This window comes from Lolium rigidum, chromosome 6 (genome assembly GCF_022539505.1).
Source record: "Lolium rigidum isolate FL_2022 chromosome 6, APGP_CSIRO_Lrig_0.1, whole genome shotgun sequence".
NCBI lineage: Eukaryota > Viridiplantae > Streptophyta > Magnoliopsida > Poales > Poaceae > Lolium > Lolium rigidum.
The window spans coordinates 36,672,580-36,686,559 of record NC_061513.1 but is presented as its reverse complement, the minus strand read 5'-3'; the positions used below and the strand labels follow the sequence as shown (position 1 = coordinate 36,686,559).

Genomic DNA, 13,980 nt, shown 5'->3' with positions numbered 1-13,980 from the left:
CAATGGTCCGACCAAGATCATCAATGAGCTCATCACGTGCCTCTTCTTCACCTTCCCCTTCACCTTCCCCTTCACCTTCCCCTTCACCTTCAGCATCCTCCATGAAAGTATCACCGAAATGAGCAAGATAGCTTTCATCGATGAAATCATCCCCTTCTTCATCTTCTTCCATTATAACCCCTCTTTCTCCATGCTTGGTCCAACAATTGTAGCTTGGCATAAAACCGTGCCGAAGCAGGTGCATGTGAACATCTCTTGAGGAAGAGTAACCCTTCTGATTCTTACACTTAACACATGGACGAGATAACAAAACCCCCCGCTTGTTCGCATTAGCCACTACGAGGAAATCTTTCAAACCCGTAGTGAACTCGCCGGAGAGTCGGTTACCGTACATCCATTGCCGATTCATCTCGCATTATTATAATATAAAATATATAATTAACCATCATGCATTTATTAAACTAACTAGCTACAAACAATATAAATTAAACAATGAACTACACACATGCATATTTTATCAATGACACATGAAAGGTTCAAGTTGCTAACCGCGATCGAGGAGGAAAAAATAAATAAGGAAGCTCAAGTGTGGCTCCAACACTTCATATCATGTTTGTTTCATGCTCTTGGGGCATTTTATCAAACACCTTGTGTGCATAAGAGGAACCAAAAGCAAACCTACACCCCCTTGTGAAGCTTGTGAAGAGAAGTGGCACCAAATGGCTAAGTGCTGTGAGCTGAGGCCCTTTTATAGGGATGGGCCTTTAGTCCCGGTTGGCCCGGCCAACCGCGACTAAAGGCCTTCGGCCAAGCCTGAGGACCTTTAGTCGCGGTTGGCCTGGCCAACCGCGACTAAAGCCCCTCCCGTCCACCACGCTGGCCGGCCGAGCGCGCTGGGCCCAGCTCTTTAGTCGCGGTTCGCCACCCGAACCGCGACTAAAGACCCATTAGTCGCGGTTCCTATATTTTGGCGACTAATGGGGCTGGACGGAAGGCCATTTTTCTACCAGTGTTGGTAGGCTTTTCTTAGTTCGAGGTGAGATAATGGAGAAAAAAGAAAGTTGTTTTTCCTTAGTTAAGAGATAAATTTTTAAACAATAAGGGAGATTATTACATCCGTTCTAGTTTATAGGGCTTGCGCATATTTCTAGGTTATCAATTTGACCAACACACTATCATTTGTATAATATTAAAATTATATCATTAGAAAGTAGAACATCTAAGCTTTCTAATGATGTATATTTTGTAATACATATGTTGCATTATCATCGTCAAATTTACGACCTAGGGGCACTTGTAAGTCCTGTGAACTGGGATGGAGGAAGTACCACCTATCTCCACTTAGCAATATAATTTTCTACAAAAATTTAATTAATTGTTAGGGATGGTAACATGAATAATGGGCTGTAAAACTTATATTTGTTGTCTTCTCTAGGTAATGTGCAAGACACTTTTTATTTACTATTATACATGCTCTTCCATATGGTGCCCAAAATTCTTTTTTTTGAGAAACACAGTACAAACGCAGACGCTCACATACACGCGCATACACTCACCCCTATGAACGCACACACGCACACCCCTACCCCTATGAGCACCTCCGGAAGACTGAGCCGGCGGATTGGATCTTGAAATTGACGAAGTCACCACGGACGATTATTATTATTGTTTTACAAAAGCAAAATTAGATTTTTGGCCATTTCAGACAGCGAGACGTGCATATTTGTTGTGCCAATATGCCATGGCGGACGTCCTTGTCTCGCCGGCCCGACTGGTTTCAGCACGCGGTTCACGTACCGGTGAAATGAAAATTAAGTTCCCCACAAAGTTGTGAGAGGCAGCTAAACAGAACGAGACTACCCAACCGGCGGCCGCAGTGCCTTATCCACTGTGAAGCACACACGTACGTCTGTGTTTTTTAGTACAAACAACGCTAGGTCCTGGTTGCAGCAATGGCCTACATGGCAATGGTCTCTCTGTTCCTGCTGCTTCTCTGCGCCCATGGCGGAGCTCCTGTTCTTGGCTTCACGCGGAGCGACTTCCCGCCGGACTTTGTCTTCGGAGCCGCCACATCCGCCTACCAGGTAAAATACTGTATAATGATAATGGCCCCACAGTAAAGATTAGTCTCCATTGGGCTGGTAGTATTTTGTTTCCTACTCGTATTTTAGTTAACCGTTCTGGGGTTAATTTGCTTGTAGTACGAGGGCGCTGTAGCTGAGGACGGCAGGAGCCCAAGCATCTGGGACACCTTCACTCATGCAGGTAATTGACCTGTCAGAGTTTGGTACTGAATGCGAACTTGGGACTACGATAAGAACTGGACGGTGGATTTATGTATGCCAAGTTTTAGTTCTGAATTGACCGTCCTGATCACAGGGAAAATGGCGGACAAAAGCACAGGTGATGTCGCTGCCGACGGGTACCACAAGTACAAGGTACACGCTTCTAAATTTGGTCATCTTCTTTTCCTGCATTCAGTTGTTGTGTTTTCCAGAATGAATATTCAAACATTCTGTTTAAGCCATACATGACACGATTTTTCAGGATGATGTGAAGCTCATGGCTGACACAAACCTAGAGGCTTATAGATTCTCCATCTCATGGTCAAGGCTTATTCCAAGTATGAATTTTCATTATAAGATTCATTGTAGTACACTACAAAAAGAAATACTGATTATCAGTTTTGAAATGAAATTTGCAGATGGGAGGGGAGCTGTCAATCCAAGAGGGCTGGAGTACTACAACAGCCTTATAGATGCTCTAGTGCAACATGGTACCCTTTTTTTTTTTTCCTTTTGTTCTACTCTCTGCGTAAATTGTATTGTACTGACAAAACAAAATTATTTTTTAATAATCTATTAGTAAACGGTCAACACAACAAAATTTGTCATGTTTTCTTTTCTTCTTTTCTCCACCATCTAAACCTATATGTGTCTGTCATGTTTTCTCAGGTATTCAAGTCCATATTATGCTTTACCACCTTGATTACCCTCAAATCCTGGAAGATGAGTATGGAGGATGGTTAAGCCACAGAATTGTGTAAGATCCCAGAATTTCTCCCTTGTAATGATGAAATTAATCAAAATACTAAAATGTTCGGAGGTTTCCTGCTTTCCTAGTAGTATTTTCTAACAGGTGGTACTGCAAAATGCAGGGAGGATTTCACAGCATTCGCAGATATTTGCTTCAGGGAGTTTGGAGACAGGGTTTCATACTGGACTACGATAGACGAACCTAATGTCGGTGCGATCGGATCTTACGACAGCGGCATAATCGCACCCGGACATTGCTCCGATCCTTTTGGAATAATGAAATGTACCATTGGTGACTCAACTGTGGAACCATATATAGCAGCTCATAACATGCTACTGGCGCATGCATCAGCTACTCGACTTTATAGAGAAAAATATCAAGTGAGTATTATTGTTCCCACAATTAGAAATTGTGCCTTTCTGCAAACTCATTACTTCATTTGTGTGGAAATAATAAGCTATTAAAAGTTATGTTGCCAACTAAGACTAATTCAGAAAAAAAAACAATATTATCCTGCTATATTTTCAAAAGAGAGGTATTAAGTATGTTGGCATCTAGGATTAATATAGAAAAATCACTATCGTCTAACTGTATTGTTTAACTATATTTTCTGAACATATACTAAAATTTGGGAGTCGATCTCTACTACTCCCTCGGATCCATAATACATGTCATGGTTTTAGTTCAAATTTGGGACTAGATCAAATTTGTTGGTATATGTTTTGATGTTCTCTTTTCTCGACATAAGGTATTGATTATTTTCTCATGATGCATACTCATATGAAAATGTTTATCTGTTCATAAAAAGAAATTTTCATGTAGGCCATTCAAAAGGGGGTTGTTGGCCTAAATATTTACTCTCTTTGGGCTTATCCTCTTAGCAACGCTACTTTGGATATAGAAGCAACTAAAAGACTTGTAGACTTCACATTTGGCTGGTATGTTGTTCTTACTCTATTTTTTTGCTTCAGGAATGCAGCACTAACCAACTTATGGTTCCCTTTTTAGGGTACTAGAGCCCTTGATATCTGGAGATTATCCAGAAACAATGAAGAAGATTGTTGGTTCTCGTCTTCCAACGTTCACAAGAACTCAGTCTGCAGCTGTAATTGGTAGTGCTGATTTCATCGGAATAAATCACTACTTTTCTGTCTATGTGAATGATCGCCCTTTAGACAAAGGTGTGCGCGACTATGCAGCTGACTTGTCAGTTAGCTACAAAAGTAAGCATCATTGCTTTAATGTTCATTCTTTCATAGCAGCTAGTAGTAATGGGTAATGTGATCCATTTATCTACTGAATATATGGATGCAAACAAAGGCTCACACTGTCAACAAATAAAATGACGAGATTATTTTGTAACGCTTCTGAACCAGATTTATAACTTTCTTAGATTTTTTCTACTAATGGCCCGTCTAACAAATTATATGTTTCTTTGACGCAGCATCTAAAAATGACCCGCCAGGCGGTAAGGTAAAGTTTTTCATGAAATTTTATGTCAGATACTAGACTGGGTTCAGCTATTTTGGGACATGAAAATCATCAAATTTGAATTTCTGATCTAACACGAGATACTCGACATTAATGAAATAGTTAAGCCTGAAGGTCACACAGTTGAACAAAATAATGGGATTGTGTCTATCTTGCAAGTTGTGACGTATAGACAACTTTTATGGAATGCAGTTTCCCCCAACGTCTTATCCCACTGACCCCAGCGGATTGCAACTTGTGCTATTGTATCTAAAAGAAGCCTGCGGTGACATTCCCATTTATATCCAAGAGAATGGCAAGTCGATCTAGCTTCCATTTACATGATCTCCAAAGTTTTGGTTCAGCTATTCTTTTGTACGTCATCGTTAAATTTGCACTTCATAAATGTTAGGTGATATATATCTTTTGCCCTCTGTTCCTTCCTCTCTCTCTAGGCAGTGCATCTAGCAATGACACTCTGGACGACACCGACAGGCTCGAGTACATGAAGAGCTACATAGAGGGAACATTGGCTGCATTAAGGTAGTAATAAATAATTAAAAATCCCTGACTTTTTTTTTCCTTCAGCAATGTAGTTTCATGCATTTGGGCCGCCTTGTCAAAAAGATCTTCAGAGTTCAGACCAGGATGCTCTATTGCTCTGCAGGAATGGAGCCAATGTGAAAGGCTACTTCACCTGGGCCTTCTTGGACGTCTTCGAGTTCCTGGCAGGGTACCAGACACGTTACGGCCTGTACCGTGTTGACTTTGACGAAAAGGCACTACCACGCCAGGCTAGGCTCTCCGCTCGCTGGTACTCTGCCTTCTTGAAGAACAAGGGTATCCATGTTCAGAGTGACCTCAACAATCCAGGATCGGATGCTGAAAAATGAGTTAGCTCACTCGGTACAAAGTTTATAACTTGGGGTCAACGTACATATATACGGTTATTACATACGGATAAAAAAAATTACATACGGATAGATATACGATCCGTGTAGTTCTCTCTTGTTTCTTTCTTGGGAGAGCCAATAAATAAGAGAGCAGTACATGCATCATGATACATTGATCCATATATACTTCGTATGACAGATAGCAGATCTAACAAAAAAAAGACAGCTTGCATTGTCTCGATTGGATTCAATTCACTTCTTTGGAGGTTAAATTTGAAGAATTATTATGTGTAAACCAGCCAACTACTCGAATTGACTAGATACGTGTTTTGGGATAGTCATTCAGATCCATTTTGGATAGTCATTCAGATCCATTTGTCTGCCCATGTTGGGCATGCAGATCTTATCTTTGCAAGAAAATTGTGTAAATTTGAAGTGACCAAACAGCAAAATTATAATTTTGTTTTAAAACGTTGATCAGAAAAAATAAAATAAAAGGTTATGTTATTTCAACCACAGGAGAAGTTAAAAGATTGGGCCACGTAAATTGGAGAGACCAGCAACTAAGATATCATCAGACAAACTTCTGCAATGAAGATGACAGAAAGATATAAAAGAAAAAGTAATACTCCATAAACACTGTTCAACAGCTATTACATGTGAACGAGTTGGTCACTTTGCTTTCTCCGGAGAAGGCTGCTGCTCCTCCCTTATAAATAAAGGAAAGATAAACTTTGCCTCTATGTACAAGAGTGCAGCTGTTGCACCAAGCGTGCCCGTGACTATTTTAAATAGATGTTTCTCTACAAATTCAATAGTAGAGCTGCAGATGAAAAAATTAATTTGTTAGAAAACTAATTCTGAGAGAAACTGCAAGAAAAAAACATTACAACATAATGAATTACACTGGTGCAGGGCCAGGAGTTCGCCCAAGCAGGTGGAGCAGCTTCTTATTCTCAAGCTCCATGGAGCACTTTGGATGATCTGCCTGGCGGAGCAAATGAAGCAACTCTTTTTTCTTTTCCTGGATTTGCCTGGTAAGGGTAAGCGTTGGTTCTGCATTATTTGTGGGAAGATGCTGTTGTGGCCACGCAAAGAAAGTTAGATAGTTACGCCAAGAATTTTGATACATATTAAGATTACACTGCAAGAAAGTTCGGTTAAACACAGAACAGAGTATATAACAGGAAAAAAACGCAATAACAGAAGAATTGTAAATGTTGCATATGCAAAAACTAGTTAGTCAATTAACATATTAATTACTGTATTCCGCTAGCAATTTGTTTCTGCCAGTAAATATGGTACTTAGAACTCAACGCATAAAGGGGGAACCCCACAAAAAAACGAGGCCTAAAGAGTAAGTTTCTAAGGGGAACCTGGATGTGATTTTGCTAATTTCACACGATATAATAAGAGTGTGCATACCTTGTTATTATTAAGAAGGTTTGGTGATTCTGAGGAACTGAACCGGCGAAGTGAGATACGGCCATGGCTAATCCTTTGCAGCAGCCGCCTCTGTTCCTCCTTGAGGGCGGTCGTAAAATAAGAATTTGGTCGCTCAAAGGCGCGACCGCAGACCTTCGTCGCAGCAGATCGAAGCGCTGCCGCTGCCATTGGAGAGGGGATTATTCAGATCTCGATCTACCTAGGATTGTTGTCGCCACCGAGTTCCTCGATACCAAAGTCTCCCCCATCATATATCCTACGGGCTAACCTAGGGTTTGCCCGCATCTAACTGGAGCACGGCCCGCTAGTACGAAACCGTGTAGTTTTCGTGTTCGTCTCCGTCCGCCGGGGGTCCTATCCGTGCAGTATCCGATACCGGTACGGCCACAAAGTGCAGTATCCGCGCTTCCCATGTACGTGCTAGCTCGAAGGTCTGATTCACTCCCTACGACCCTACGTCCCTACCTGGTAGATGCGTCTTCCTTTCTGAATCAATTTTCCCCTTCGATTTTCCAAACAACTTGCACAACTATGCTGTGTTCCCGTGGGCTTCTTGGTCTGGATGGGAAAGTGGATGTGGAAAAAGCGAGGTGGTTGCAAGGTCGCCGGAGGATGCATAAGGTCGCCGAGGCCGGCATGAACGGCGAGGCTCGGCTCAGGCTTTTGTGCTCCAGCTACTGCGCTAGCCCGTTCCTGGTGAATGGGCAGATCAGACCAACATGCGCTTGCACGTACGTTCCCGGGGGCAGATCAGCCCAGCGCCACCCTGGAGAGATGCACTAGCTACAAAGCTTCTCCAGTTTTGATTGAGCAAGATCACCAATCAAACAAATCAATTGCTCTCTGTCTGATCTCTTCTTATCTATTCTATCTACTTATGTTTGTACCAACTGGCGATAATAGTCACAGCACGGAGCGGCCGTCGAAGTGAGTGTGGGCACAGGGTTAGAGCATCCCCACTCGTTAGCGCTCCCCACGTCCAAATCCGGCGAAATTTTCGTCCGGATTGGAGGAAGATTTGGCGTGGGGAGTAGTAGTTTCCCAGCCGCGTGCCCAGGCGAAGTCGACGATGCGAATTTAAAAAACGAAAACTTGACAAACTACGGCTAAAAACGGGTGAATATAGACTAAATTTAATGATATTTATTATATTACGGGCGGAGTTCATACATAGAGGCCGAATTCGACTATATTTCGAATTCGGCTAGGGGAATTCAAACGCTAATTTTAAAACACGGCGCTCTACATGCCGAAATGGCGGTAGAACACCGTGTAGTCGCCGCCGTCGTCGTCGGAGCCGTCGTCGTTGGCCTTCGGCTGCGCGGCCTGGCTGCTGCTGCCCTGGCCGGCGTCTCCCCAGCCCGGGGATGGCTTGTACCAGTCGTCGTCGGAGGACTCGAGGTCGACGACGGGGACAGCGACGCCGGATGGAGGTGTCGCAGGACGGCGGTACCGTGCGACATCGTCATTGGCGGTTGGAGCGACGCGGGCGGCGAGTTGGCGTGCGGCGGCCAGGTCCAGCAGCCGCCGCTGCTGCTCCGCCTCCTCGCGCTCCCAGTCGCGCCTGGCCCAGTCCAGTGCGGCGTCGTCCGCGCGCTTCTCCTCCTCCATGTCATGCAGCGACCTGGCGATCACCTCCGCCATCGCGGAGTCCTCCGCGCGCTTCGCCTCCTCCTCGGCGAGCTGGCTTGCGGCGGCCTCTTTCTTCGTCTTCTTCCGGCCGCTCTGCGGCGCGGAAGGCTGTTCGCGGATGACGAGGGCGCCGCTGCTGCGCCCTCCGGTCGTCGGCGGAGACGCCGGCTCCTTCTTGACGCGCACCGGCGTCGAAGGCGACGTCGCCTCCTCCCTCTTCACCGGCGCCAAGGATGACCTCGACGCCGATCCGGAAGACGACGAGCTGGCAGCCATGCGCCGTGGCCGCGCGTCTGGCAGCCATGCCGATGGAGGGGGCATCGTGAGCACCGGGAAGTTGCCGCCCTCGATGTGCGCGAGGACGTTCGCCAGCGTCCTTTCCGGCGCGCTCCACCACCGTCGGCGGCCCGCGGCGTTGTTGCGCGGAGGCGGAGGCGGCGGGCCGTCGTAGGCCGCCAGCTCCCGCTCCCAGCGCCGGAGGAAGTAGGAGTTCCACCGCGTGTAGTTGTCGGGGTGGTGGCGCGGGTCGGCGCGCTCCTCGTCGGTCATGGTCATCCTCGCCTCCTCGATGGCGACGTCGAGGGCGTGGCCCCGCGGCGGCGGCGGGATTGGTACGCCGCCAGCACTTAGCCGCCAGCCGCCTCCGGGAGGCCTCGTGTCCGGCGGGCAGGGGTACCCCGCCTAGTGGAGGAGGTGCCCCTCCCACGCGTGGAGCGACCGGCGGGGGAAGCCGTTGTTGGCTGCGCCGTCGTCGTTGTAGAACGCCATCTGGAGAGTAGAGGGATAGTGGAGGGAGAGTGGAGCACGGGGTACGCCTCGCGGCGAGCGGACCAGCGTATATAGGCGTGGCTGGCGCGGGGGATTAAATGCCGCGTGGAATGCGACGCGTCCGCGGCGAGCTGACCGGCGGCAGCCTTTAGTGCGCGCGGAAGACGATGCGTGCGCGGAAGACGACGACATTAACTCGCCGCGTGGCCGGCGAATGCAGACCGGCGGCAGGCTTTTACAGCGCGCGGAAGACGATGCGATGAGGACGACGATCGGTTTCTCTCGCCGACAAGTTGGGGCCACCAGACGCGCGGGAAGTTTCCTCGCCGTTTCGCGCGCTTTTGTTTCGTCCGGAATCCCCGAGCGCTCCCCGGGGGACCGGGGATGGCGTGGGATCGCCGGATGAATTTAGGCCCAAATCCGGACGAAAACGAGAAACCGGGGGCGCGACTGAGCTGAATTACGCGGTCCGGATGGAAAAAAGGCTCGCCGGGGGAACGAGTGGAGATGCTCTTACGGCTCATAACATAAACTACGGCTGCATGGTTCCGGCCATGGAATCTTCCCAGACGAGAAACCACCTAGGCCGCGACTCCAGGACCTGTGCATGGGTGCTAAGTGATTTATCACTCTCTCTCATTGATGGAATAAATTATTAACATGTGCATGGGTGCAATGATGCTTGAAAATTCTACATACAGAGTGATACTAATAATGATGTGAGGGTAGTGTCTAAAAGCTAATTTCCAAACACAAACTGTTATGTAGTCTGGACTGTTAGGCAGGTTTGTAATTTGTTTTCACTATGGATTTTATGTCGACGAGAGCTTTAAAACTAGATCTCACATGATAAAAATTATAGTATATAAATTATCCTATATCAGCCTCTATAATTCATTTTCATTGTACTCCAATTGCAACTGCAACTATTAAATTATTTTTAATGTTATGGATTAACCTGGTGGCTTTTTTCCTTAACCTTGCATCTTGCTTTTAGTATATAACAGATTTGTCAACCTCTATGTTATACAAAGTGACAACTTTACTTCTAAATATGTGGTCGACTTCATGAATCAGGAGGCAACTTTAAAGCCAAAAACAATTTATCCAAACATACCTACCAGGTCTAGTCTGGAACATTTCATGGAGACAAAGTCCACAATGAAAACGATCTTCGATTGGATTAAGGTGCGAGAGGTACGAGGTTTCGAAGTCCAGAATAAGAAAACGGATTTGCTAATTCTTAGCGTAGGGCACAGTCGATTTTCTAACCGTTAGATTATGCACAGATATTCGTGTAAATTATGGGCCAGCCCGGTAAAATTGGAAAGGAAAAAACCTCCAGCACATGTCCCGATTACTGAAGCCAATAGGCCGAATGCCTTATTTAGTAGATTTGTGATGAAAATTTATCATAATATGTGAAGTCTCGTGCTTTCTATTTTTCCATTTCATTTTTTTGTTTTTTTCTGCATAATGTATAAACTTTTTTGCGATAGACCAATGATTTTTTCAGTTGCAAATCAAGTTGCAACTGAGATTTTTCTTTTTTGCATTTGGAAGGTTAGTTGCAACTTAGATTTTTTTTTAGTTACAAGTGGAGTTGCAACTGAGATTTTTTTGCAATTGCATGTAGCAACTGAGATTTTGAAGTTGCAAGTGGAGTCGCAAGTTAGATTTGTTTTGCAGTTGGAAATGGAGTTGCAACCAAGATTTCTTTTTCCGTTAGAAATGGAGTTGCAACTAAAATTATTCTAGTTGCAACCGAGATTTTCTCCAGTTGCAAGTGCGATTGCAACCAAGATTTTCTCCAATTACAAGTGTAATTGGATCTACGTTTTTGTTGTTGTTGCAAATATGGTTGCAACTAGAATTTTCTCTAATTGCAAATGTAGTTGCTCTTGCACGCTTTATTATGATTGCAGGCTGATATTTAAAGTGGCCAATCTCCCATGCGTTTGATTTGTCAGATCTAACATGTGAATATAATTGAACAAAGTCCTTGCATATGTCTAATCAACTTCACAGCAAAAACCTAGCGGTAAGCTCCCGCCATCCGACCCATGACACCTGGATCGAATCCTAGCTATGTTGATTTTAATTTCGTTTTTACCTCACGCGCTCGATAAATAGGCCGGCCCACAACCACGTGCCCTTCAGAATGAAATCGGAGCTAATTGTAGCCCGAATCAACTTTTACAGAGCTCTAAGCTAATTCTGAGTAGAGTGAGATTTAGAGAGACCCATAAGAGAAATCGTTTGATGATATCATCGTTGTTGTTAGCAGTATAAACATGCAAATATAATACTTCCTTTGTCTAAAAATAAGTGATTCAACTTTTTCTAGATACGGATCTACACATTAAAAACCGCGTCTAGATACAACCATATCTAGATAAACTTGAGTCACTTATAGTTGGGCATGAAACCGAACTAAAGCATGTGGACGTGGAGGGCGTCTGTGGAAGAGTAATCCTTCTTATCCTGACAGGCAACACAACACATAAAACCTCCCGGTTTGTTTTCCACGGCGACTTGTAGAAAACTTTTCAGATCCTCAATGTACTTGTCACTGCGTCGGTTGATGTATGTCCATTGCCGGCTCATGTGCATTATACAATTAAGTACATCAAAAACCATTACAGGAAATTATGACTAATGAAGCGATGTACATCGACATATACATTTTATCAATGACGGATAAAAGGATAAAGTTATTAACCTCAATCGAGAGGGAAAAAATGAGGAGAAATCAAGTGTGGCTCGAGCACTTCAATATCATATTTGTATTGTGTTATCTCTATAGTGAAACATGCTTTAAGCCATTTTATAAAACACATCTTGTGTATGAGAAGAGAAAACCAACCAACATACACCTCTTATACTTGGAAATGAAAAAAATAAGTGTGACTCAAAACCTTGGGTAGGGCTGGAGTATATATATAGAGATGGATAGGTAGTCCGGATTGGTGATACCAACCGGACCTAAAGGTGATCGCACCCGTCGCATCTCCTTTAGGCCCCGATCGAACCAGGACTAAAGCTTCCCGCGTGTTCTAGCCGTTGGAACCGGGACTATAGCAATAATCGCGAATCAAATAGCGATCGGGACTAGTGCTTCTTGCAGTTCCGAACGAAAGATCAATTCTACTAATGTGACATTTAGGGAGACCCATAAGAAAAATCGTTTGATGATATCATCGTTGTTGTCACTAGTATAAACATGCAAATATAATACTGTACTTGTAAGAGATATGACGCTGAAAGGCTCTCAATGACAATTTATACTGAAAGACGTTAACTCATTGTGCCCCGTAGGCTTGCCGCGTTCTTGTTTCAGATGAAACGGCCTAGGCCGGGCTATCCCGGCCGTCGAAGAAATCCTAGCCCGGAAACATTGAAAACCAAACGTGAAACGTGACATGAGCCGGCCGGCCACCGCCTGCTCTGGCGGACAGCGCCGGATGCTTCGTGCTCATCGTCCAAACTCCAAAGCAACAAAAGTTTTTGCGAGGAACGCATCTGCAAAAGCAAATACTAGCCGCAATGCAACATCATCGTTGCTGTATATAAGTAGCCAGCTAAAGCCAACCAACAAACCAGAGAAATAAGATGGCGGCGGCAGCAAGCAGCATGATCGGGGAGGAGCGGTGGAGCCTGACTGGCAAGACCGCGCTTGTCACTGGAGGAACCAAAGGGTTGGGGCGCGCGATCGTGGAGGAGCTCGCCGGGTTCGGTGTCCGCGTGCACACCTGCGCCCGGAGTGACGCCGACCTGCGGGAGCGCCTGCGCGGATGGGACGCCGACGCCGACGCGGGCCGGCTGCGCGCGCGTGTCACTGCCTCCGCCTGCGACGTCTCCGTGCGCGCCGACAGGGAGGCGCTGATGGCCACGGCTCGCACCGAGCTAGGCGGGAAACTGGACATCCTTGTCAACAACGCCGGCCAGATAATGTTCCGCCCCGCCATGGAGAGCACGCCGGATGACTACGCGCGCCTCATGGCCATCAACCTCGAATCCTGCTTCCACCTCTCCCAGCCCGCGCACCCGCTGCTCCTCCTCGCCGGCGGCGGAGCGGTGGTCAACGTGTCATCCATCAGTGGGCTCATCGCGTACCCGCAGCTTTCGGTGTACTCGGCGACCAAGGGCGCCATGAACCAGCTCAGCCGGAGCCTTGCCGTGGAGTGGGCGCGCGACGGCATCCGCGTCAACTGCGTCGCGCCGGGGGGCATCCGGACGGACCTCGTGAGCAGCAGTGGCATCCATCTTGACGCGGAGACGGCTCGGAAGCTCGGCGAGACAGAGAGCGCGCGCGTTGCCTTGGGACGCATGGGTGAGCCCGAGGAGGTGGCGTCGCTCGTGTCGTTCCTGTGCATGCCGGCCGCGTCGTACATCACCGGGCAGGTCATCTGCATCGACGGTGGCCGCACAATAGCTGCCTAGACTTGGATTTCATGGCTGGCTGCCACGGCTCCATTAAACTGTTTCTTTACCCGTGCGCGGCAGGTAAAAATAAGCACCTTCCTTCCATCTTAAGTTCTTAACACATACCGAAATGAGCGACATGCATGTGAACTCAACCAATACGCTGAGCTTTATTGTTCTGACTAGCGATGTAAACGCAATAACGCATCTGTATTAACTGTTTTAATTAGGGGTGTAAATGGATCGGATCGGGTTTTCTCATACCATATTCTCTACCATATATTTTTATCGGATTCGGATCGTAGCGGAT

At 46.2% G+C, this 13,980-nt stretch overlaps 2 protein-coding genes across 2 annotated transcripts; both read left to right on the top strand.

The window, feature by feature from the left end:
• Positions 1 to 1,874: 1,874 nt before the first annotated feature.
• On the top strand, positions 1,875 to 5,568 carry LOC124661127 (beta-glucosidase 5-like). Its single transcript, XM_047198983.1, has 13 exons — positions 1,875 to 2,084; positions 2,202 to 2,265; positions 2,380 to 2,438; positions 2,548 to 2,623; positions 2,705 to 2,776; positions 2,955 to 3,042; positions 3,158 to 3,416; positions 3,859 to 3,974; positions 4,045 to 4,259; positions 4,481 to 4,509; positions 4,720 to 4,826; positions 4,966 to 5,049; positions 5,174 to 5,568. Exons 1-13 carry the CDS (start codon positions 1,953 to 1,955, stop codon positions 5,397 to 5,399), a joined length of 1,527 nt encoding a protein of 508 aa, XP_047054939.1. The 5' UTR covers positions 1,875 to 1,952; the 3' UTR covers positions 5,400 to 5,568.
• Positions 5,569 to 12,857: 7,289 nt separating this feature from the next.
• Positions 12,858 to 13,688, top strand: LOC124668682 (noroxomaritidine/norcraugsodine reductase-like). The gene has a single exon (XM_047205774.1). The coding sequence runs from the start codon at positions 12,858 to 12,860 to the stop codon at positions 13,686 to 13,688; it is 831 nt and encodes a 276-aa protein (XP_047061730.1).
• Positions 13,689 to 13,980: the final 292 nt, after the last annotated feature.